The 25,636-nt window shown below is 38.5% G+C and overlaps 1 protein-coding gene across 3 annotated transcripts in view; it reads right to left on the bottom strand.

Moving 5' to 3' along the window:
• LIX1 (limb and CNS expressed 1) overlaps nt 1-25,636 on the bottom strand; it is a 59,877-nt gene that overhangs the window by 14,542 nt on the left and 19,699 nt on the right. For all 3 annotated transcript variants that reach the window (XM_038532264.1, XM_038532262.1, XM_038532263.1), the window contains 2 exons: nt 9,008-9,148; nt 6,696-6,791 (listed from right to left, as the gene is read on the bottom strand). In XM_038532264.1, the coding sequence (XP_038388192.1) occupies nt 6,696-6,791; nt 9,008-9,148 (237 nt within the window). The remainder of the gene's footprint in view (nt 1-6,695; nt 6,792-9,007; nt 9,149-25,636) is intronic.

The following is a 25,636-nucleotide window of genomic DNA, read 5'->3' as shown; positions in this document are numbered from 1 at the left end:
CCGTATCTCTCATGTATACATGAAGTATATGTGTCAATAAACTTCCATTTTTCTCCTATTAATCTGTCTTTTATTACAGGAGTCTCAGCTAAGAGGGTACAGGGAAAATTATTTTTCCTCCTCTACAATACATTCATACCACTGAATCCTTTCATTCACAGAGAAAGGATGAGAAAGCTCTCTAGGTTTTAAAATAATCTCTATGATGTGGTGTTAAAAGAAAAGCGAGGTCCACAAACATATACTGTGCACTTAAAAAAGAATAGAGAATCTCTATAAATATTTGTTTGTAAGTGCCTATGTGAGTTTTGGCAAGATACAAAAGAGCTGGGCAACATAATTGTCTCTGCGATGGGAACAGGAATGCCTGTGGGGCAGGAGTGGGAGGGAGACCTCCCCTGACATTCTTTTGTACCTTTTGAGTTTTGAATCACGTGACAATATTATATATTAAAGAAAACCATTTAAATTTTTAAAAAATTCAGCCAAAAAAGTAGATCTAGATAACATATAATGGACAAGCTACAGAAACTGTAAAATACTCCTATGCTTATAAGTTCAGTCAAGAAAATCCTGAAAAAGTAGATAGGTTGAACTGACATTAAAACCAATCCATAGTTTTTACATCCAATGGCCAGGGCTGAGCAAGGCATTAAGCTTCCAGCAGCCTTTTCCTTCATCATATTAGGGCAAGCCAAACTGTATAAATACTGAAGATTTTATTTTCCTAATGTGATTAGAAGTAGCAGTCTTCTATCTGCATCTTTTTTTCTTTTTTGGTCAGAGAGACATCTATTGTGGATTAACGGCATAAACCACATACACACAATACAATTAAGGAAATTCTTGGTCGTGACACTAGTTATGAAAATGTACCATCTAGACAGTTGTCCTACTGACCATTCAAAAAAACGATTTTTATTGTCTTTATCTGTACATGCTCAGGAAAAAAGTTTAAATTATGAAAATGAGGAGACTTAAGACATTCTAAGATTTCAGACATTTTAAAATTATTAGGTAAATTCTAAAGCTATAAGATAATCAGAAGAGCAAATATCATCATTCTTATGTCTGAACTTGCCAGTAGAGTATAATAGGGTTTTTTCCCCTTCTTTTCAGTTGGAGATTTTGTCAGTATTCCACTGTACAGTATGCACTCAAAGAGCCCATAGAGACTTCAGTGAAAGTAAAATCATGTGTTTCCATTAATTAAAATGAGACATGGATACCCGTGGAATTATTCCACCTGCCTCAAACAGAGACGCCACCATCTGCCTAGGGTCCTGGGCCCACTGCCCAGGGAAGCCACCCCTCTCATGTCCTCTCTCCTCTACTTGTCCCTGCCCCATCCAAATTTGCACTTTGTCACATCACTATGATAATCTGGAAAAGTGAGAGTGGTTAGTTCTATAGCCAAATCTTACGTAATCTGCCTCTTACCCCTGTGCTTCTCATCAAAGTTACCCCAGTGACTCCTCAGGATAAATCTGTGCTGCCTTTCTCACTGTACCTTTAAACCCACTCACTAAAGACTTTGCTGCCATAAAAATGAAAAGGATCACTTTTTATGTCCTGATAGGGAACAGTCTCTGTGCTGTTACAGAACAGTCACTATTTCCAAATAAGACGTTTCTTTTCATTTAATGTTTTAAGGCTCCCCTTGAATTTTGCATTCTAGTATATGTCCATTTTTAAAAATAATAAATACCACCTCCATTCCCCCATCTTCCCCTTAACCCAAGTTTATAATGATTAAACTCTATATGACCCAGAACGATATACCGAGTTCTTCTGTGACTTTCAATAACCATCTTGGTATTGTCCTGGTATTCTTGTGGCCCGGTTTGAGAAACAGCCTGCAAGGGCTCTTAATTCCATCCTCTGACAATTATTGCCTTAGTAACATATTCTTCCTCCAATGTTTTCTTTTCTTTTTTCTTTTTTTATTTTTTATTTTTTTTCCTCCAATGTTTTCTAAGCTCTCATTCTTATCTATATATAGTAACCATTGCCCCCCTTCCAGATAAACCCCTGTCATTCCACCCAGCAGTCCTCCTAAGACTTTAGAACCCACAGTTCTTCTATGAACAGAGCCAGAAACCATTCTCATGTCTCTTGGCAACCTACATACATCTCTCAAAAACTTCCCCACAGAGATTTGAACTGTTTTTGACTGCAGGAGACTCATCCCCCATATCTCTTCTGGCTTACCTAAATTCTCATTCCATCCCCAAAGAATTTTTCCTGCAGCAGTAACACAACTGCCTCTTCCTCAGTGTTGTTCTCTTTCCCAAAAATTCCACAGGGAAGATGACCTTATTTCTGCCTTCGTACATTATGTACCAATCTAGTTCTTGCCCTCTTCTGTAGAGATACTAATCTTACCATCACTATGTAAAGTATATTGAAATATTTCCATGTTCTTTCTATCCTTCTTTATTTCCCCTCATAATATCAAATTTACTATCCTCAGATAGTCCCGAAGTTGTACGAGTCCAGGTGAGCCCAGGAAATCCTTGTATGCTTCTCACTGATTCCATCGGAAATCCTTGCATTATTATAGACTGGCAAGAAGGGGGCTGTGGACTTCTAGAAGGATTCATTCCCTAGTTTCACCTGAGTCCTTGCTGCCTGGTTTTCATCGTTTTATCTGTCAAAGCCTTATCGCTTAAAGGAAATCTGTTTGGTAAGTTATCTGTCCTGCTCCTCATTCATGGCTTTGAGCTGTGCTATTTGTTATGCACCTGATCTAGAAGACCAGGGACTCTGGGTAGGCGGACAGATAAACCAGAAGCTGGCCTATAGGTTGGGTTGGGACTAGGATGACGTGAGTGAAGCAAGATTTAAGGTGACTAATGAAAGTCCAGGGCCTTTTATTTCAAAATCTGTCTTTAGGGGCGCCAGGTTGTCTCAGTTAGTTAGGTGTCTGTCTTTGGCTCAGGTCATGATCCCAGGGTCCTGCTCAGTGGGGAGCCTGCATTTTCCCTGGCCCCACCCCCCCACCCCACCCCAGCTCATTGTCTCTTTCTCTCAAATAAACGAAAAATTTAAAACAAATTTTGTCTTTATTTAAAATTTTGATATTTTGTTTATTTTTACACATTCATTTTGAGTTTTTAAAATATTGCATTATAATATTATCTTGATCACTGAGTTTTTTGACACTCCTTTAAATTTTGTGCCTGAGGTGAATGCCTAACTCCTGTTACCCTAGTCTAGTCCCTTCTGGTGAGTCTCTGTCTCAGGGACAAGGCTGGCTTCTCACAGGATCCCAAGCTTGATTTCATGCTCCCCTGACTTGAAATTCTTAGTGATGCTTTAACAAAAGGCCCTGCATTTTCATTTTGTATGAGCCCCAAGGATTATGCAGCCAGTCCTGATCAGTAAAATAAATTTGAAATCAAATGGAGAAGCAAGCCTTGTGTTTTCTGCATTCAAGTTTCAGCTTTCCTTCTACAGCTTTCCTGGTTCGATTTGTCATTCATTCAGTTTAAACCACCAACAGCTGGGCTCTGTCCTCATTGTGCTCCATGGTGTTGCCTCCTGTTAGGAAAAATGTTTGCCCTTTCAGCTACTTTGTGGGAAGAAAAGGCACTCTGCTTCTCTCTGGAACTTTGTCTGGGAGACTCGCTTGGTTCTGTGATTCATCAGAAATAAGAAAAACAAACACTGTAAATGGAGAACTTGAAAAACAGGTGGGCACCATCTCCCCACCCAAGAGAATGGATTTAAGAGGAAATTTGTTTATGGGATGAGGTTTTAAAAGGCGACCTGGAGAATTTAGCAAAGATGTAAATAAACAACTCGTCCTTGGACTGCATTAGGCTTCAGAATAAATATATTAACCAGCTTCAGTCAAAGTCCGCCTCAGATCTGACCTTGACAAGACCCAGTGGCTAGTGCTGTCGCCATCCCTCCCCCCAAACTTAAGGCAGTTTTGGGTATGGCAAAGCTACTCAGCTTCCCTCCCACGAAGTGAACGTAAGCAGAAGCCTATCACGTTTCCTCTGAGTGCTGCCTCCTTGACAGCCCCCCTGGAAAGCCTGCAGGCAGTCAGGAGACACCAGCCTTGTTTTTATATGGCATACTCATCCGTAGCTACATACAGACACACATCTATTACCCACCAGGGGTACTGAATTGCTGTGTCGGCTGCAAACAGCCCAGGTCTGTGGTCAATTCCCATTATGTGCAGAAACAAGCTGATGCATTTAACCCAGGCCACCAAGGAATGTGCCGGGACCCAGCAGGCAACCTAGAACTGGCGGAAGGAAAAGGGTGTGCTCCATGGCCCTCCTCCTGGGTTGCCAGCATACCTACTGGGGGAGTGAGTTTGGATTTTTCCTGCCCTCACATCTTCCTCTTCCTTTGTCCTCCATCCTGCTCCCAGCTTCTTTTATGAGAATTTATGAAGCATTTCCACAGTTTGATTCAAGTTATTATTTCACACATTTAAACACCTTACTACATAGACCACACAGAAAACATACAGCCCATCGCAAGGTAATTAAGAATTACTAAAAGGTTGAGTAGAGCCATTCATAGTACTTGGACAAAATTTTAAGATTTATTTTTTTTTAATCTTGCCTTCCCCTATCTTTGGCAGACTAACTCAATTGCATTCAAAAATTATTCTTAATTTTCTGAAAATAGCTATTAAATCACATACAAGCTATTACGTACCAGGGCAGGCAACTTTCATTTTATAATAAAAAAAAGTGCAATATTCTTTTGTTGGGGTTGAGAGGGGAGGAATTAAAATAAATGGAGTTCTTCCTTGGGGAAATTACTAGACGCTTTATAAGTATCATGTTGTATAAATTTCACAAAAATCCTATACAATGGGCATTATGATTTTTATTTTGTCAGTTTTTAAAAATCGGTGTTCTTTCACTTGTGTTATACTTCTGTTTGTTTTTTTCTCTGTTTGTCTTTAGTTCATTATGGGGAAAAGAATGGACCCTTTATAGCTTCACCCTTTATTCTACAGCAAGAGCCCTGAGATGTTTGCAGGGTGCTGCCTTGTCCTGATGTGAAACCTTTAAGTTACTTAAAACCTTAAGGTAAAGTTGTCAAGGGGATCCATGCGGTAACCTTTGGCATTTCAAGTGACACAGTCCTTCTTCAGAAGTATGTATAATAACAGCTGTCAATCTTCACTGAGTATTTACCATATGCCAGGAACTGCTTTGGACTCTTTCAATATTGTCCCATTTAATGCTCACAGTGGCACTGGGAGGTTGCACTAGTACTATAGGTCTCCCTAATTTACATACAATGAGGAAACAGATTAAGAGTTGAAAAGTAGAGCCAAGCTAAACCGGACCAGCCCACTTCAGAGTCTGGGCTCAGAATCACTGAACTCAAGCATGCCCCTATCTATTCCAGAGCTTAGGCTTTAGGGATATCTGTTCTCTTCAAACCCAAGGCAATCAACATCAAAGGTCAATGAGAACACTACCACTTAAAAAGAAAATTGAATGACCAAATGAAGAGGGAGTATTTTTGCTTCAAACAAGGGACTAATGGAGGAAAATCCTGATTTAAAAAAAAAAAATGGGCAAGAGGGATGTATCAACCCACAAAGTGGCTATGCTATTGCAGTCCAGAAAACAGTTTGAAAGGTATTTGAAGGCTGGTGGCTTCAGGGCTCAGATGAAACACTTGTAAATTACACCTGGATGAACATTTTGGTCCATAAAACTATATCTCTGATTGCTTCTGGGAATCTAACCTAAAATAATAGAAATACTGGGGACCGAGTCTCTTTATTGTATCACTGTGTATTGATTCCTACTAGCATTTCGTAAATATGGATATTCAGCATTCCAGTTGTTTTTTTTCAGAGGGCATACATTTCATGCCCAATCATACTGAATTTTCATCTCCCAGCCCAATAAAAGATAATAGTTGTGAATGTGAGCTCAGAAATCAGACTGTGGGGGTCTTTGCTCTGCAATTGACTAAGCTCTATGGCACACTTCCCACAGTGATGACAAGGGGATAATAAATACTCATGTTTATCTTGAGTGTTGAGCTATGATATTTTTAAATGCTTACCCCAGTGAGCACAGTGTCAGAGAAAGTAAGCATTCAGTAAGTGTTGGGTATTATTATTCTTACTGTTAATGTTATTAAGATGGTCATTTAATTTGCAAAAATAGGTAGTGTGGTTTCTCAGGTCTATTATCATTTGTCAGCAGTGGATGAACAGGGTTACAGTTGGCTGAATCTTTTGACCTAGTTAACAATGGGTGGTGGTAGATCTTGTTTAATGGAAATACCAGAACTGAGGGGGGCATTGTTTAATGTACGTTGCAGACAGCTTCATCTAAGACTTCTGAAAATTAAGAACCAAACGGTCACAGCCAACTCTTCAAACTGTTCAACTCAGCTTAAAAGGGGAACTTAGTACGGAAGGGCCGGTGAAATGTTACAGGGTCTTCAGATGGTGTTTTTCCCCAGCTGTTTCTTAGACTTAAGTGCTTTACTTCACTGCAAGAAAGCAAAGACTGTGCCTTGTTTGCTTGTTTGTTTTAGCCTCCTGAGGTGTGGCTAAGGACTACCATGCTAGACTCAAAGAGGGTTAAGTTAAAATGACCAAAACACAAAACAACTAGGTTATCAGCACAGGAGACGTTAATGGTAAGAGTGGTATTCTCCTAGGCTTCTGGATTGTACAGTAAGTCAGGTACCTGAAATTCCAGCATGGTCTTCCCCATGTTTGACTCCAGCATGTAGTGGTAGGCTCCAATACTGGTGCTCGGGTCATCCGCATCATCCAAAGTGCCCTTGGGAAGAAAGCAGAAAAGGAAAATATTATGGATTTTCCCTCTTCTTCTTTTGTGGTCACGAATTAATGCTGTGGCCCTATAGTGAAACTTCTATTATATTGACCCTTCAGGTATGCATTCTACGACAGAGTCTCCAGTTGATTTGGGATAAAAATCCTTAATCTCACCTTGACTCAGGTAGAGGATTTTGTAATCCATCTGATCAATTGTCATTAGAAAGTTAACTGATAATATTCTTGCTAAAAGAATAATTTTCCCAAAGTAGAAATTCTTTTATCTTTGTACAAGGTTTTTCTGTTGATGGGGGTAATGTTTGCATGATTGCCCTCTGAGGCTGCCTTCATCTGTTATTTGAAATCTTGAAATGCTTGTTCTGATTTGATGGTAACCAGGCAAGATTATATAACCTGCAGGGAAAGAATTCTCTGGTTGTATGAACCATTCATATTTTACTGCCATGATTCTTAATGGGGGATTTTTATAATATGCTGGTGTTTGACATGGAGGCATGGATCTCGGTGTGTATTTTTTTCATTTCTGGACTACCTAATCTTTAGGAAACAACGTGGGTGGGTGACGAGTAGAAATGAAATTGCCCTTCAATTTGGTTAGGGGCAAGGGCAGTAAAAAAAGCTAACACAAGTGCTGGATTGGCAGTGGGGCCTACCCTGCAGGATCCCAGGGCCTTGGATTTCTGGGGAGGTAGGCAATGCCTTTGTGAGGCTGAACAAACAACTGCCAGCATCAGATAGCAGCAAATTTATAGCTTCTGAATGCAATAACATTAACATGCTGCTGTTGAAATATTTATGTTGGCTTTTTAAATATCCCAGAGGAAATCCATCCAGAAGCCTGCAAACCTTATATATTCTCTTCCCTTAGAAATTTCCATGAAAAAATGATAAATTACATTTACACTGAGGGCCCCTCCCTGCTCCTGAGTAAATTCCACACATATAAATCAGGCATCATTTTCCTAACTTCTCTTCCTCAAAGGCTCTTGAAATTTACAGGGCAAGAAAATAAAAGCTTCCTTTCATCCTGACAGCAGATAGAGAACAGAGCTCCCCGATGTCTCCCTTTCAGGTCAACCATTCTCTGTCCCCTGCCCCTTCTCTTATCTCTCCTGTGGGTGACAAGAGCATTTATGAAGGGAAAAGGAAGAAAAGGGTCACTGCTAGTGTGACAATGTGTCCTTCATTTTCAGCAGCTTCTCCAAAATGACAGAAACTTTATAATCAGATTAAGGTAATCAGAGAATGTAAATCTGAGATGGGGTTTATTCATGCTAAAAGCAAAGCCAGGAGGTGGCTAATTCCCTCAGTAATGCCAAGTTTCTGCCTTTGGAGGACACACAGGGAGACACCTGCCACAGTGGGAAACCAAGGCTTCCTCCATTATTTGTAGTTTGTAGGTAGCAAGTAGCAGAAGTTCTTAAATAACTCATGGGGCAAGTCATTTATTCCTAGATTGCTGAGAAAATACCTAAATTTCTAAGAAGAGTTTTTCCTCTAATGCATTTTGCATTAACTATGTCCATTAACAGTAATTTTCTCTGAAAAAAATGTTCATCTCTCTGAAAGAATTAATACTAAGCATGATAATTCTAAGAACTAACAAATATTGGGCATATGGCTTTTCCATGTCTAAGCAGTCAGCTTTTCCTTAAAAATACAGATTGCAGGACCCCCACACTGGCTGGGGAATTGATACTTTTAATGCACACTTAGGATAATTTTTATGATTAATAAAGTTTGGGGGGAAAATGAGCTAGTTTACCTCTAGATTAAGGCAGTATTCATTGCATGCATTTCCAGGCCCTAAAAGAATCAATACTTTTCAAACAGCAAACATTCAAATAAATTAGGATGGATCAAATTATCTATCTTGATTTAAAATTTGATTAATGCTCATCCAGGGTAACTACAAAATATTTCTGACATGGGGCAGAGGGAGCCAGCTCCAACTTCTTGATTTCCAAGCCAAGTGTTCATTTTGTTGAAAACCAATGATCTCATGGGTTAAAATTAACCCTGCACAATTTTGTTTGTTTTAAAATCTCTGCCCAATGTGAGGCTGAAACTCACGACCAAGCCAGCCAGTCTTCCCAAACTTGCACAATTCTTAAAGAATTTGCTCACTTTAGTATTTCCCCAGATGCAAATGCCTCTGTGCTTTAGTACCCCCAGCTCTCTACCCTAGTAGATACTCACACTGGTGGAGGCAACTGCTTCCTGTACACTCTCCATAATGAATTCCTTAGTGATTCTTCGAGAGGGCAGCTCATTGAAGAGGGAGTTGATGAGGGCCACTTTCGCTGCATCACGTCTGGCCTCAGCTCTACTTAAGCAGCACTTGAGAAGGGAAGGAGAAAAGGAATCATTACAGGATTCAGCATCTCACCATTTTTGTCACTGCCTCAATGGATTTCTGGATGCTTTCACTCATATGTTTACTCTCTGCACCTATTCTCTCTTACCCATTGCTAATACCCTGAAGATCGTGTAGATTTTCTTTCTGCCCTAGAGTCCGTGCAAATGTCTTAGTTTAGGTCTTCAAATGATTTTTGTATTCTCTTATAGTCTTTGAATGTTATGTTTTGCACCAGAGACTTTGCATACTGTTGATAAATTATAATAAAATTAATGAGTCACTATTGTGTACTTGACGATTACATTCATTTTCAAGACCTTCCTCAAATTCTTATTTCAGAGGGAAAAAAATGTAAGGAAAGAAGGGAAATAGGAAATATTTTTAAAACAATAATTAAGAACACAGGTTCTGGAGTCAGACTGCTCAGATTCAGATCCCAACTATGGTACTTATTAGCTGGAAAACTCTGAGCAAGTTATTCTGTGCCTCAATATCTTCCTCTGTAAATGGGAATAACAGTAATGCCTATGTCATCTGGTTGAAGACAGAAAACAATTATTTAATATACATGAGGCGCTGAGAAAACCTAGCACATGGTAATACTCTAGGGGACTATTCCAGTCTTTTTTTTTTGTATCCCAGTCTTATATGTACTCATATGTCCAGGTCAGGACAAAGGAGCTGCCGTCAAAATCTATTGTTTTGGCTTTTCCAGCATTTATCCCCCACTTTCCCTCTAATAACAGTTCCTTGAGCTTCTTGAGGACCATCCTTTCCACCTTGCTGTCAGTCCACACAGTTTGGGTGGGACATGCTCCATTTGGCCTTTCTGGAGTTAGGAACCACAGGCAGACTATGATTAGCAACTCATTAAAAAAAAAAAAAAATTCTCCTAAAAGGAATATTGTACTCCATTCTCCTAACCTGGCTTTCCAATGGCTCACTTGGGTCTGCTCAGTGTATCCTGATTCTTTTCTTTTCTTTTCTTTTCTTTTTTTTTTTTTTCTTTTCTATTGTCTCTTTTGTTATCAACTACAACTCCTCTTTTCAAATTCTGGCTTGACATGGATCCTGGGGGTCCACATAGAGGGATGAAACCCTAATGAGAACTGCACTGTCCTTGGAGCCCACTCCTACTAGAGGATGGGATGCCATTTCTCCTACAGGTTCCTGTGAACTGCCAAGGATCCTAGACCCTACTCTAAAACTCCTGGTGGGAAACAAGCCCCAGGAAGAGAAGCACAGGCTCAGGTCCTGGCCAACATGTTAGACTGGCGCCCCTGGCTCTGCTACTTAGTGATGGCGAGACCCAGGCATGCTGAATTTTGGGACTTATTTCCTCACTGGACAAATGGGGAGGCCAGGCTCTCTGATCTCTAGGACTCCTATCACCTAAAAAGCATGATTCTTAGAATCAGTAGTGTTTGGTGACCGATAAGAAAGAATAGGGCAAGTACCAGAGATCTCTTATTCTCCCATTTTGTAGCCTCAAGGACTCTAACTCCACTGGGAAAAAGCCAAACCCCCTCCATTTGCTTCCACACCTCCCTATCTCTACTTTATCTGCCCCATACTGACCATCTCTGTGCTGACCGAGGAATGCTCCAAACTCATGTTCTTGTATCCTCTAGGGGTTGGCCTCCCCTCTCTATGAACTCTGTATGAGTCCCCTGAGATCAGGCTCCAGCTCCCTCTGATTTTCTCACTTCGACCTCCCTCTTTGGACAGTAATGATCCCCTACTTGACTACAGATTACCTCTTCCTGCCCCTCAGCTAACCTCCAGGCCTGGGTAGGGCCACTTCTGTATTTCTGGAGCATTCTCCACAGTGCCTACTCCCAGGATCAGCATGTGGAAATGCTCACACGTGTTTAGTATTCAGATGAAATAATGACAAGACTTCTGAAATAGGAACATGACACCAAGGAGGACGGGAAAAACATGTGTCAGTAGCCTAGCAAAACAGTAATTATACACAGCAATTTTAATTTACAACACAAAGAGAGTTCCAATATTTCCTGTTTAAAAAGAATAGTGCTAAAGTTCTAAAATGTATGTGAAAGTGGTTTGGGGTTTTCCTCTTAGAGTTGAATGACAGCGGAGAAGGCTTTGGGGGTCACTTCAGGTGGCAAAAGCCATTGAAGATTTAGACCTCTTCCAAAGTTTAGGACACTTGTATTAAATTAGGGGGATCTGCGCAGGTAGATTGGATTTGCCTTATGGACTTGGGATTTATGGGATTTATATCTGAGTTGGCAGGCTTGCAATGAAGCTCAAGTGCCACATCTCTCAGAAAGTTTTCCATGACCACTCCCAGGGCCAGGGTGGGAGGATCACTGTCCATGAGAGGCATTCACCACACTGCTATGTAATTATCTGCTAGTACTCTGCCCCATAACTCTAGGCTGTGAGCAGTCTAAAGGCAGAGTCTGTGACTAAGTCATTTTTGTGTCTCTGTACCTGAAATATAGTTTGTTGAGTGAATAACTGAATGCAGCCTAGAAAATTCAAACACAAGTCATTAAGGTACCTGATAAAATGTTCAAGAAATCCTCATAAAGATAATTAAATATATATACTTATTATTAAAATAATCCCGTTTCAATATACCTTATATGGTATGTATAATGTAGTAATATAAAGATATATTAATATGTGAATTTCAGAGGGATAATTGACTATTAAGTTCAGACAGTCTAGGATTATTATTTTTGCCTGAGCGTTGGCTGTGCTTATTATTCTTTGAAAAAAATCCGTTTCCCATGAAAAAGCAAACAATTTTTTTGCAAATATTACCTGACATCTGTAGGAGTAGCTCATTTTAATAGGAATCTGCTTTATGAAATCTACAATAGAGTCATTGGGGTTTTAGAGTTTAGAGAATTAGATTCAGATTTGGGCAGTCCTAAGAAACTTCATATACTTTCTATCTAAATAATAGCAATTTAAACCATCTTTCATAGAGAGAGACCTAGTAAACACTACTTAGATAAAAGAAGCTATCTATTTTAAATAAGACCAACTAAGTAGTAGATCAAAGGCGCCACATACATTTACAACCAAATGGCACTGCTTCTGAGATCAAAGTACTGCTGGGCTGAGAGAACAGAAGAGCCTTTTCCCAGAAAGCATGAAAAAGGACTTCGGAGACCTAACCAATATCAAGATTTTAAAGCAGACACATGTCTTTACTTATTTTATTGTTCCAATGTACAGAATCTTTGGTTAAAATGGGGGAGAAAATGTACCAATTAATAAGTACATAAAATAAAATAAATTCTGAACCATCAAAAGGCTTTTCTTGCTATTGTTCTTTGCATTTCTGAAAGAGAAGTACTTCAAAATGCCTATAATGTTAACCAGCCACTTTCTTCTAAAATTTGGAGCTACAAATCCAAGCCAATAAAGGCTGCATATTTTTCTTTAGGGATCTTTAAATGGGATGTCTCAAACCATAAGGGTCCACACTTGGGCAAGAAATTTAGCCAAAAGCAATCCACTTGGCAAATCTAAATCAGAGTGTGGATTCTGCTGTAAGAACAGGCACCATTAGAATTACCACCAGTAGGAAATTCTGCAAGAGAATAAAATATGGTAAGTGACAGGACATTTTATTGATGTGTCCAACTGGTCATCAAAGAGTTTAGTTGGGGAATGAGTGAAGTATGATGTTATGTCAAAGCAACTTCCTGCTAGAATTGGACTTCCCAGGTTGTATGGTTTATTCTTGCTGTTTTTCAGCCAGACCTCAATCATAAATACAGATTTGTAAACCGTGCCTTATCCGCTAACCATTCTTACTTGTTAATATAGAGAGACAACTTCTGTCCTTTGCACTTTGTTAAAGTGCAGGGCTGCAATATTTAATAGTTGATATTTTACTAAAGTCAGCTGTGGATTTCTTAGGCATGTGGATCCACATGCTTTTCAAGAGGCTAGTAGACCCCACTCAGACATTTATCTTGATGCTCAGATGCCTTTCATTTGCTGTTACATTATAAACCACCATAATCATTTCAAAGCCTCCTGGTTCTAATCTAAAATTAAAGCAAAAATAAAAGATTAAAAAAAAAATAAAAGAGTGTTTGTGGCATTGCTGAGGAAAACTATTTAAAGGCAGCAGCAGTAACCAGCCCCAAGACAGCTCCCTGGGATCTCTGCTCTTGGCATTCATGCCCTTATGCAGTCCCCTCCCATACTATGCTACAGCTGGTTTATGTGACCAATAGAATAGGACAGAGCTTAGCTTATGTCACTTTCAATATTAGGTTATAAAAAGCACTGTGGCATCTGTCTTGGTAATAGTTGATTTCTCTCCTAGATAGCTTGCTCTGGGAAAAGCCCACTACTGTGTTGTAAGCAGTCCTACAGAAAGACACACGTGGTGGGCAACTAATGCCTTCTGCCAACAGACATCTGAGTGAGATTGAAGCTGATCCTCCAGAACTGATCAAGACTTCAGGTGACTTCAGCTCCAGCTGACAGCTTGACTACAACCTCCGGGAGACCCTGTGCCAGAATTACCCAACTAAGCTGCTTCCAGGTTCCTGATCCCCAGAAACAATAGGAGACAATGAATGTAAGTTTTGAGGCAATTTGTTACCCAACCATAGAGCACGAATACAAAGGCATTTCTCTTTGTTGTCCTTATTTTGCAGATGAAGAAACAGGTTATATCTCAAGGTCATACAACTTAAAAAGTGATGAAAAAGGGGGGCCTGGGAGGCTCAGTCAGTTAAGCCTTCAACTCTTGATTTCAGCTCAGTCATGATCTCAGGTTGATCTCACAACCCTGAGATCAAGCCCCACATCGGGCTCTATGCTGAGCATGGACCCTACTTAAGATTCTCTCTCTCTCTCTGTCCCCCTCCTCTAAAAAAAGGTGACCAAAAAAAAAAAAAAAAAAACAACAAAACAAAAAAAAACAAAAGAAAAGAAAAAAAGAGATTCAACCGCAGGTCTGCCTAACTTGAGAGCTCAGATTTTTGACTACTACACTATTCCACTATTCTGCTTATCACAGAAATGGTCACTCACCTTGGAATAGAGAGAATATAAAATCTGGTTAAAATCTCATAGCACTCCCCAAATCTATATAGTTTTTTTAGCTAACGCTCCTACTTTGATATTCTGTGGGCCATTTTGACAAAAGACTTCAAAATTTTCTCCACCCATCCCCATCCGACAAATTCAACTTCATTCAGAATAAAAGTCCAAAGAAGAAGCAGCACATGGTGGCAAGCAACTGTGCTCAATGAGGAAGGCAATGTGCTGACAATTATTTTAATATCTGCTTCCCTTCTACTGTCCTTTCCATGCTTTACCTGGACTAAAGGGAGGAGGAAAATGGAAAGAGGTGTCAGCTATGATTACATGAGAAGATCAAATGCCATCTACTGTAGGAAATTTCTCTGCTGGCTGAACATGACCCATTGATTAAGTATGGGGCCAAGAGAATTTGGAATTTTACCACGTAAGATCGCTCAATAGTTTTAAGAAGTGTTGGCTAACTCTTCAGGAGCAAAAGTCATTTAAATTAAAGTTCCTCAGCTCCATTGGATGAGAAATTATCCCAAGACCAGCTCATTCGTGTCTTATATTTCATTTTGCATGTTAGATCACTAACAAGCCACTAGGAGCCCATAGGGTACACTATGAAGATCATTGATAAACCTAGGCCAGGAGTCTGAACCAAGAGTTCAAAAGCTTTAGTGTTCATAGTAAAATCATCGCCTGGGGGGAAATTGCTAAAAATGCACATTCCCAGGTCCCGATGTGACCACTTAATCAGTTTCTTTAGATGCAGTACATTGGGCACAGGGAGGATGTCTAAACTTAATAAACTTTCCAGGTGATTCTGAGGCAGGGGAACCCAGGACTATTTTCAAAGTATTGCTCTAGCTTCTATCCCATTTCTAAATGTCAGTGGCAGAACCAGATTATGTGGGGCCTGAAGTTTATACAATTTGGGGAAACTTGAAATTTAAAAAGTTGGCATTGTGATTTGGAAGGAGCCTAAGCAGAAGCTTCACTGGCTTCATGGTTGAAAAGGATAAGTCTCTCCTCTAATATACTATAACAGTCTATACACTTCTATCTTCTGTTCACCAAAACAACTAATTGCCCCACACAAACGAATTCTAATACACCAGCCGGGGAGGGGGGGCATCCTACAATTTTACATAATTCTTAAACAACCTGCCTGGAAATAGCATCATGTCCCACAGAGGAATGGCTCTGTCCTACAAGACTGCCTCCACTTCAGATATCAATAGCAACTCCAGGTTGTCACCTTGGTTTCTGATCAACCAGCTAAAAATAAGTAGTTCTGATGACCCTCTCCTCTTGTTCTACCATTTGCTAGAACAACTCACAGAACTCAGGAAAATGGTTCACTTACTAGTTTACTGGTTTATTTGTAAAGGGATACAACTCAGGAACAGCCAGAGGAAAAGATGAATAGTGCATCTATTGTGGGAAGTGTGGGAAGAGATGAATAGTGAATCTATTGTGGGAAGTGTGGGAAGAGACTCAGAGCATGATGCCCTTTCTAGGTGCACCACCCTCCCGGAACTTCCATATGTACACCAACCTAGAAGCTCTCCGAGTCCCAACACATAGGCTTTTTATGGAGGTTTCAAAATATAGGCATGGTTGATTAAATCTTTGGCCATCAGATTAAGTCAATCTTTAGTCCCTCTCCTCTCCTAGGAGGTCAGATGCTAGGGTGAAACTTTCAAACTTCTAATCATGTGATTGGTTCCCTTGGCATCCAGCCACCATCTTAGGGGCTTTTCAGAAACCACCTCATTAACATAAACTTAAGTGTGGTAGAAAGGGTTTGTTTTGAATAATAAAAGATACCTTTTTCATTCTTACCACAGGAAATTCTAAGGGTTTTAGGAGCTCAGCACTGGGGACCAGGATAAAGACCAAATATATATTTTTATTATAAATCACAATATCTACAACACCTTTCCAGAACAATTTGGGGTGATCATCCTTTAAAGTGTCTATAGTACTTCTCTTTGGTGAACATTTTTATTGATTTCTAATTTAATTTAAATTTATTGTAGTCAAAAACACACTCTGAATTCAGTTCTGAAATTTTTTAAGACTTTTTTTTTTTTTTTTAATGGCTCGGAATGTGGCCTACCTTCATGAATGTTCCATGTACACCTGGAAAGAATGTGCATATTCTACTTTTGGAGTTTAGTGTTCTATAAATTTCAATTGAGTTTTAAGTTGGGGTTAATAGTGTTCAGATTTTCTTCATTACAATGGTAAATCTACCTCTGCTGATATCAAAATGTTAATTTCTCACTAGTGAAATTGCCTCTACCCAAGAATCTAGGAAAGCAGTGTTCGGGTTGAAAAAAAAAAAAAAAGTTCTTTATGACAGTTCCGAAATTAGGCCCTTAGGAAGTTTATAAGCACTGCTGACTTAATTGAGGTCTCAATTTTCCTTTCGTGCTCAGTAGTTTTTATTTCCTCCATGATAATTTTCCAAAGTGTGACACTGTAGAATGGCAAATTAATCAACCAAGATCAATTCGTGGGCCAGTAGTTTGTCCTGAAATAAAATAGTGACCTATCAACTTTTTAGGATGTACAGAAGTTCTTAAATTAAGTGAAATAAAATTTTGGTAGTCATGTATGTGTTATGAAAATAGAAATGCCTAATAAGAAGCTAGGTTTATTGTTAATTATTTATTAAATGCTTATAAAATTATTGACAAATGTGTTACTGTTCATAGAACCAGCTTCTAGTTAGACAGACAAAATTTATATTCTGAATGGTTACTACCCTGGTAACCTTCATTTGATTAATAATTTTCTCCATGTTTAGTATTAGGAAATGGACAGAATGCATGTGTTGAAAGCTGTTTCTGGATGCCAAGGTTTTACTGTACATACATCCGACTACAGTGTTTTCTACAGGAAAGCACTTGCAAAGACATTAATTTAAGTAAGTTTTCTCCATCTTAACAGACTTCTGGAGGTTTTTCATATTTGTATTTTAAGGACATCAAGAAAAAAAAAAAAGGTTTGTAGCTCCAAAATGTATAAAACCAAGTAAGGCACACTTTACTCAGTCCCCTACCAATGGTCACCAAGAAGTTGAAAAACAGTCTATAAGGAATGAAGTTTTTGAATAAGAACAACAACATAGTAGCAAATGTGACAGATTGAATGTACACATGAACCCAAAGCTGAAGATATTGTTCCCCCCCACCCCGCACCCCCAGGGGTCAAGGGCAGGTCAGTGTTATTTAGGTGGCATTTGCTCAATAGCACATATACTCCAGGGATCTCCTGAGCTGGGACTTTGCAGGTGGCAAAACCAAATAAACCGACTCTGCAAGAGGTGAGAATTCTTGCCCAAATCCTTTCAGCTGTCAAGTCTGTCATTCAGGTGGTTGGGAACATTCGCCTTTGTGAATCAGAGTTCAAGTCTCAGCAAGTGACTTGCAGAGTTTGTGTGTATGGTCGGCCAGCTCTGGTCAGTGTCACCAACACCTCCGTTTCATCCTGACAGCAAGGCATCAGCACAAAGAATGCCGCAAGCCAGGCCTTGCTGCTAATTGTCCCCTTTTCAGTTTCTTAAGACCTTGACTGCCCTGGTCTTAGCATGAACATTTGCATGTGTTCCAATTTATCTAATTGTGGATATATTAGCATTCCCCCCCCCTTCCAGATGGTAATGTGAAAAAGGGCAACCGTTGAAACTCAGTCACCCAGGTTAATACTGTGTCTCTTTCTCCATAGGTCAGGCTGGCTACAAATATGTTGGGAACAATTTGGAGCTCTGTGTGTGCTGGGAATGGGGGTCTTTGCTAGGTATGGGGGAGGGGAGTGGTCTGGGAGTCCAATTTTCAGAGAAAACTCACCAGTTCCTGTCAACTGAAAGAAACGTTTCATGCACATGGTAGGTCAGAATGTTATTTTTATAATATAAACCACCTGGCCTCCTCCTCGTTTACCTCTGCCACAAATGCTATTCTACACACATACCTAGACCAACATCCCTGGTAACTATTACAAAACCATGTTGTGTTCTGCTCCTTGAGGTTTTTTCTTTTCTCTTTTTTCTTTTCTTCTGTTTCTTTTTTCAAGTTAAGGTGAAGACAAGATGAATTGATCAGGGCTCAAAGTTTTGGTTTATTTTTATAGTTGCTTTGATGTTAAAGGACTTGGCTCTGATTGCACTGAGAGGGATGCAGGGGGGATGGGGAAGGATGGAGTCAGCTTTTCCTCCTCACTCAGCAACTCCTGAGACAGTTAGCATCTTCCTAAAGCTCATCAACTAAAGGCTTGGAGACTCCTGTGAAGATAGTCCCAAGTCTTTATTTATCACAGATTCTCTTCCTAAGCATTGCTTTTGCTGCACTCTGCTGTTCTATTTGTAGGCCAAGCATCTCTTTCCACGTGACTTGCTAAGAAAAGACGCAGATTAAAGTCAGGGGATGGGATTGGGGAATAAATACAACATCTCATTAAAACAATATGCACTCCCAATTTCATGGGCAAGTCATTAAAATCTTGACATATGACTTTCAAATGAGAAGGGCTTATAACTAACCTTCCTATCTTTGGGTCTCATTAGTTGCAAAACAGGATGCTTTCCTGGGGAGATTTCTTCCAGGAAGTGCCTCCTTTAGAAGTTAAGTTACACTGCACAGTGTGTTGTGCACTGGAGTCAAGGTATACAAATCTAGAGACAGAGAAGAGGTTGGGGATGATTTCAAGTAGAGATGCTTGGCATTAAAACAGCTTTAGTGCTGGGCAGTAGTCTCAATTTTCTGGCAGGAACTAAATCTATTTGGGACATAGAATGTTGAGGCGAGGCCTTATTTAATAAGCAGTGAAAAGAGTCTTACGGTTCCATTTAGTCAAGTCTATGAATTAATAAAAATTTTTCTTAGTCCTTCTCTCCTGGTAAAAGCTTAATCTTATAAACTTAGTTTATTGTGATTTAAATATATTTTTAATTCCCTGGACTTGGAGAAGAATCATTCAATGTATGGAAGCATAAAACATGTTTTATACCTGATAATACAGGTGAAGTGTGCTTACTGCCTCAAGTAACTTAAAACACAACAAAATCAGTCTTATTTTCTTTTAGACAGTATGCATCTTGGAAAAGTAATTTTTCTAGGTATCTTCATAGACAAAGGTTTTGCTTTGAAAACTAAGAGGCATAAAAATGAAAGGCCTTTTAGAGACAGAGATTTGCTAGGAGCTCATCTGCTCTGAGTGTTCCTCTCACATCTCCCAACTGTGCAGCCGTGTTTTGCAACACCAAGCCTTGGTTGAAAATGAAAAAAAAAAAAAAAATCAATAACAGCCTGCCTATGGAAATATTAAATGTCTCAGTTCCATGGGTTGCTTGGAACACAAAGAGCCTGAATACCCAAACGGTGTTTAACACCTATATTTATTTTCCATGAAGAAATTTGAAGAATAACAAAATAATTACATGAAAAAGATATGATACCCAAATGAATTAGTGTCCTACACTTCAAATAATTGAGCTATCACATCAATGTTTTAGCCAGAGAATACATTTTTTTCAATCCTAACTTATGCACATAAATAATCGCACAGTCTAATACTACACTCAAAGGAATTTTTGGGTTTTATTCCAAATAAGAAAGAAATTCATTAATCCAAATCACTCTAACAGATGACATGGAAGGCCACGTCACTGGCTAGAAAACAAAACTTGAATCGCAAACCTTTTAATCAAAATACAAAATAAGATAAAATACTTAAATAAGTTCTCCTTTTGCACTTGAAAACAAAAACAGCTGCTGAAGCAGTGAGTGGCTTTCCTTCTGAGTTCATCAAGAGGGGAGCCAGACGTTGATCTGATGGCCCTTGTGTTGCTCTTATTGTAAAAAAAAAAAAATGGAAATTACTGCAAGTTTTCATGGTCATGATATGTGGCTAGGGAAGGATTAACTGCCTAGACAAGAATGGCATAAAGAAAATATGTCCAAAATGCATGAATTCTTACTGAATGCCTGTAATATTAGAGGATGGTTTCTTTTATAAAAGACGGAATAAGAACTAATGTATTTCAATATAGCTTTCTAAAAGAAAATTTAATATGCAGATCATTTTATTGTTTTGAAATTCAAAAATGAATCATATTCTCACTTCTCTTTTTCTAATACTGTCGTAGCTTATAAAGGCACAGTTTAAACAAGATTATGACTGCTTTCTTTCCCTCTGGCCCTCTGTTTTTTGTGGGTTGTGGTGTCAGGACTAACTGAAAATTCTTTAATTAGTCTACTTGGACACAAGCCTCCCATTTACTTCAGTGGGAGGTTTCTTTGCATAAAACCAGTGGTTTGTGTCCATCAGAGCCTTTGACTGCTTTCCTTTGATTAATCAGAAAACTAAAGCACAGTCTGAATACCATTTTTCTAAAGAATGAATGGGCATAATCTCTTACAGCTTTCATGAAACCAGAAGGATTAATCCTTCAATCCAGTCCCATACTCCACTTCAAGTATTTTCAATTACTTGGCACCATTGGAGGTGACGTCCATGGCTCAGTAAGAAGGCTACTGCTGGCATAATGGTTTCTCCATGTCTCAGCACATGGTCTTGGCATTAATAATCCATCCTGAAATGATTTGCAATGCACAAGGGTGACATTTGATTACGTGAAAGGCATTGCAGGAATGAGCATGTAGGCTCTTACTGGCCAACTGCTGGCAAAAACATGATGAAATGTTATATGGTGAAAATAGCATTTAAGAAGGTTTCTGAACGGACAAAGAAAAGTGTAAGGACGTTGCTTTAGGAGAAATTTTCTTTCTTTTTTTATTTTACTTCCTGGTCCTTTCCCAAATCATATCTTGGAGGGCCAAAGGGGTTAAGGGGCCAGATTTGTCAGCCAATCATCCAATACATTTTCAAAACATTCGATTCAGGAAATTCTGCATCTTTTAAAGCAAGGATGTTAACAATCCTCCTGAGAACCTTAAAATATAATGATTTAAACATAAGGTAAAGGAGACCCTGAAATGATTAGAGAAATCACCAAGAGGCCTCCCTGTTGAAGAGTTCACTTTTTTCATTTTGTCTTCTATTTTTTAAAGATCACTAGGAGGATGTTGAATGTACTATATAGGGGAAGTCTTATCATTTTGAGTAGAAATTTATAAGATGATTGGGAAATTCATAATTCTCAAGGTCATGAAAGCAAAAACAAAAACAAGGAAACTTGAATTTCTTAAACTTATATCCTCTAGTTCCATTCACTGATGTGTCAAATATGTTATATTCTAGGAGATTATAGTGAATGCATTTATTACATACAAACATAATACACACCTAAGTGAGAGAATGTCCAAATCTTGCTTATTCTTGGTCATGGGTATTGGGTGGAAAGAAAGTTACTATGCATAAATTAAATTCAGAGCGAATCAGATGTTTTTTTACATCAATATTTTTAAATTAATCCACTTTCAAAACTTTAAACTACTGATATAAATATAATAATATTACCTGATTTTAATGTTCTTGACTTTTCTTTGGCAGCCTACCATCTTACAGTTAGGTAAAATATCTTATTTGATATATTATATTCTGTATAATAGTATATACTATTTTGTATATCAATCAATAATGATTAGATATAATAATGGACAAATATAAACTTCACTGATTTTTGAGATTTATTGTTCATTTATTTAGCTATTCACTCAACAAAATGTACTGGGCACTTACTATACGCAAAGCACAGTGCTAGGAGTCATAGGGTTATAAGGATAAAGACCCTGACCCTGAGGCATTTATGTTTTATTGTAGAGACAGAACATTCACATAAGTAGCAGTTAGAAGAGGTCAAGGCATGAATGCACTGAGTATCAGGAGAGGAATTTAGGGATATAAAGCTGAGAGGGAAAGTTGGGGCCAGCTACAGAACTTTTAATTCCAGAGTAAGGAATTTAGACTTTAATAAGATGGTAGTAGCCATCGAAGACTTTTTTAAGCGTTTAATTTTGAAATAATTTTAGATTTATGGAAGGGTTTCATAGATAATACAGAGACTTCCCATAAAGTAGTCAATATCATCTCTGTTTAATATAATTGCTTAAGTAGTATTCTTATATTATACTCCCATAATTCCTTTTATCATGCTTAGCATAGTATATGCTTTGCATTTTTTTCTTACTCAGAAATGCCAAAGATTTTTTCTTATTTATCTTTTCAAAAAATATTTTGTTTTTATTGATTGAGTTTGACAGTTTTTGCCCTGTTACATCAGCTCCTCCAAAGCTATCTTCAATCTACATTAAAACAAAATTAAAACTAAAAACCAAACCAGTGAGATCAATTATAAATCCAGATCCATTTTTTAAGCAGAATTTTGTCTCTAAGTTCTATATGGCCATGGTGCCCTGTGATTCATTTGTCATGATCCTGTTTAGAAATATAGTGGACCACTTCAATATGAAAATTTGTGTTTTGGGCAGCCCAGGTGGCTTAGCGGTTTAGCGCCGCCTTCATCCCAGGGCATGATCCTGGAGACCCGGGATCGAGTACCATGTCAGGCTCCCTGCTTGGGGCCTGCTTCTCCCTCTGCCTGTGTATCTACTTCTTTTCTTTTCTTTTCTTTTCTTTTCTTTTCTTTTCTTTTCTTTTCTTTTCTTTTCTTTTCTTTCTTTTCTTTTCTTTTCTTTTCTTTCTTTTTCCCTTCCTTCCTTCCTTCCTTCCTTCCTTCCTTCCTTCCTTCCTTCCTTCCTCCCTCCCTCCCTCCCTTTCTTTCTTTCTCTTTCTTTCTTTCTTTCTTTCTTTCTTTCTTTCTTTCTTTCTCTTTCTTTTTTTTCTTTCCTTTCTTTCTCTCTCTCTCTCTCATTCTCCTCTCTGTGTCTCTCATGAATAAATAAATAAAATCTTAAAAAAAAAAAAGAAAATTTGTGTTTTTCTTTAACTCAAAGAAAGTTATTTCTGTGGAGTGCCTGAGTGGCTCAATTCCTGGTTTTGGCTGGGTCATGCTATCAGGGTTGTGAGATTGAGCCCTGTCTGGGGCTCTGCACTCAGCAGGAAGTCTGCTTGAGATTCTCTCCCTCCCCCTCTGGCTCTCCTCCCACTCATGCTCTCTCTCACTCTCTCTTTCTCTCTTTCAAATAAATAAATAAACAAATAAAGAAAGAAAATCTGAAAAAAAAATTGCTTCTGTTCTTTATTTCCTACCCTCTATTTCCTTCATCTCTTTCTAGAATTCTTATTAATGTTTACTCCAGGATTTATCTCCATCTGTCTTGTGTTATTTTTTTCCATCTCTTTTTGTCTTTTTGCTCTATGTTCTAGAAGATTTACTTTACTATTTATTTTTTACTTTGTCATCCTTCATTAATTTTGCTGTGACCTATGTCCACTCATCTCTTTACTCCTCTTTTATTTGTTGTTATTTTAAATTTCTTATTCCCTGCTTGCTCCTTTTTTCATAGCTGTTTTAGGGATAAATATCCTCCTATAATTTTCTGAGGATATTCACTGGAATCCTCTCCTATGTCATCTGTGGCTTGAATTATTTATATACTTTTGTTTGTTTGACTTGGCCTTTCTCTTCTGTTTTTGGTTTTCCTCAAATGTTTGGTGGTCTTTAGTCCACTGACATTCGTGGACAAAGAGATTTATTCAGTTCACTGGCAAGACCTTGCCCTGTGGCTGAGTAGGTCTGTTTCCCTAAAAGTTCTCCCCTGAACAGGAAGTCAGATGGAAGCACTGTATGTGTAGGCAGATTTTACCTTTGAATACTCAATGATGGATCTGCAGTCTCACATGGATTAAGAAATCCCTTCCTCAGTTTCTGCCTTTCTTCCCAAATTCTCCTGCCCCACATCCTTGTCTATGTGTCTGTGGTTATATTAAGCTCTGTGTTTCTGTTTCATTTTTTAAAATATTGATTGATTGATTGATTGATTTAATATATAGAGAAGTCATGAGCAGGGGGAGGGGCAAAGGGAGAGGGAGAGAATCTCAAGCAGATTCCCCATGAGCTCAGACTCCGATGCAAGCAAGGCTTGATCTCATGATCTTGAGATCATGGCCTGAGCCAAAATCAAGAGTTGAGTGCTTAACTGCCTGAGCCACCCAGGATCCCCCTTTTAAGCTCTGTTTTGAAGTTTCTAGACCCACTTTCAAGTCATCCTCATCAGGAAATTCACTATCCTTAGTCGGAGGTCAAACAGAGGTCTGCTGTTGATCAATGTTCAGGGTAGGAGAAAGCAAGACCTCAGTGGCTGGCTGGGCCAGAAATTTGAAAACAGTTCCTTAATTAGCCTTAAAATTACCCCCATGCTATTGCCAGAATAATCTTTCTGAAATATATTTGAATACATTAGTCTCCTGCTCAGAATCCTTCAGGGGTTCTGATTTTACATAGAATAAAACCTGTTCTCCTTTGCAAAGCATAAAGACCCATTATGGTTTGATATGAGTGCCTAACCCATCATCTCCTACCACTTTCCTGCCACAGACACACTTAGGCTTCCCAAATTCTGAAAGTGCTTGTGGTTTTCTTTTGCTCCAGGCATGCCTTTTGACATACTGTTCCGTATTCTAGGAATGTCATGTCCCCTATCCTGACTGGCAAAAACACCCTCAAATGCATATTTCAGCTTGTGCTTGCATTCCCCATGGATCCTTTGACTTATCCCAGTCAGACATAGGTTTGTAGTTCTATTTATTAAACTATACTCTCCACTTCATAAAGGTTTGAAATAATATGTAATAGGTACACAGTAACAGGATAAAATAAATGAGTGAGGCATACTAGGTTCAAAGGGAGAGTAAAGGTAGAAAACATAAATAATATCAAGTATGCCTGACATTGGTCCAAAATATTACATGACATTAAGTTTTGTAAACTTATACTACAAAGAGATACATTGAAAATTTGCCTCTGGTGTTCCTAGTTGTCAAAGCTATGAGGGCATTTGAATGCTTGTTGAATATATTGTCCATAAAATACAAATAAGGCATTTTTGCCAGTAATTGAAAATTGAGAAATAGTTTACTGCAGTAAAGGAGTACTCATAAAGGTGACTGGTAAACTGAGAAGTTTCTTTTTTATGCTTTCATCGACTCTCAGATATTACCCCCAGGCAATATTTAATTACTATAATGTTTTTAAACACTAGTTTCCTCAAAGTATGGACTATATCCTCATTACTTGGCCCAATGCTTGATATTTCCTAGTCACTGAATGCATATTTGCCATATACACTGGACAATCAGATGTTGATGGTTAATATAGGCAATATTTTTGTGTGAGTTGGTACACAACTAGAAATGCATTCATCATTTACCCTTATCATAGACATACTAAAGATTTAACCAACTAGATAAGTCTTTATAATAATTACAAAAAAATACTTGAAATACCTAGTATGTGCCAGATAAATATATTACATGTATATCTCATGACTCCCCAACCAACACCA

The sequence above is a fragment of the Canis lupus genome, chromosome 3, assembly GCF_011100685.1.
Source record: "Canis lupus familiaris isolate Mischka breed German Shepherd chromosome 3, alternate assembly UU_Cfam_GSD_1.0, whole genome shotgun sequence".
In the NCBI taxonomy this organism is placed as follows: Eukaryota; Metazoa; Chordata; class Mammalia; order Carnivora; family Canidae; genus Canis; species Canis lupus.
This window is presented reverse-complemented; position numbering and strand designations above follow the sequence as displayed.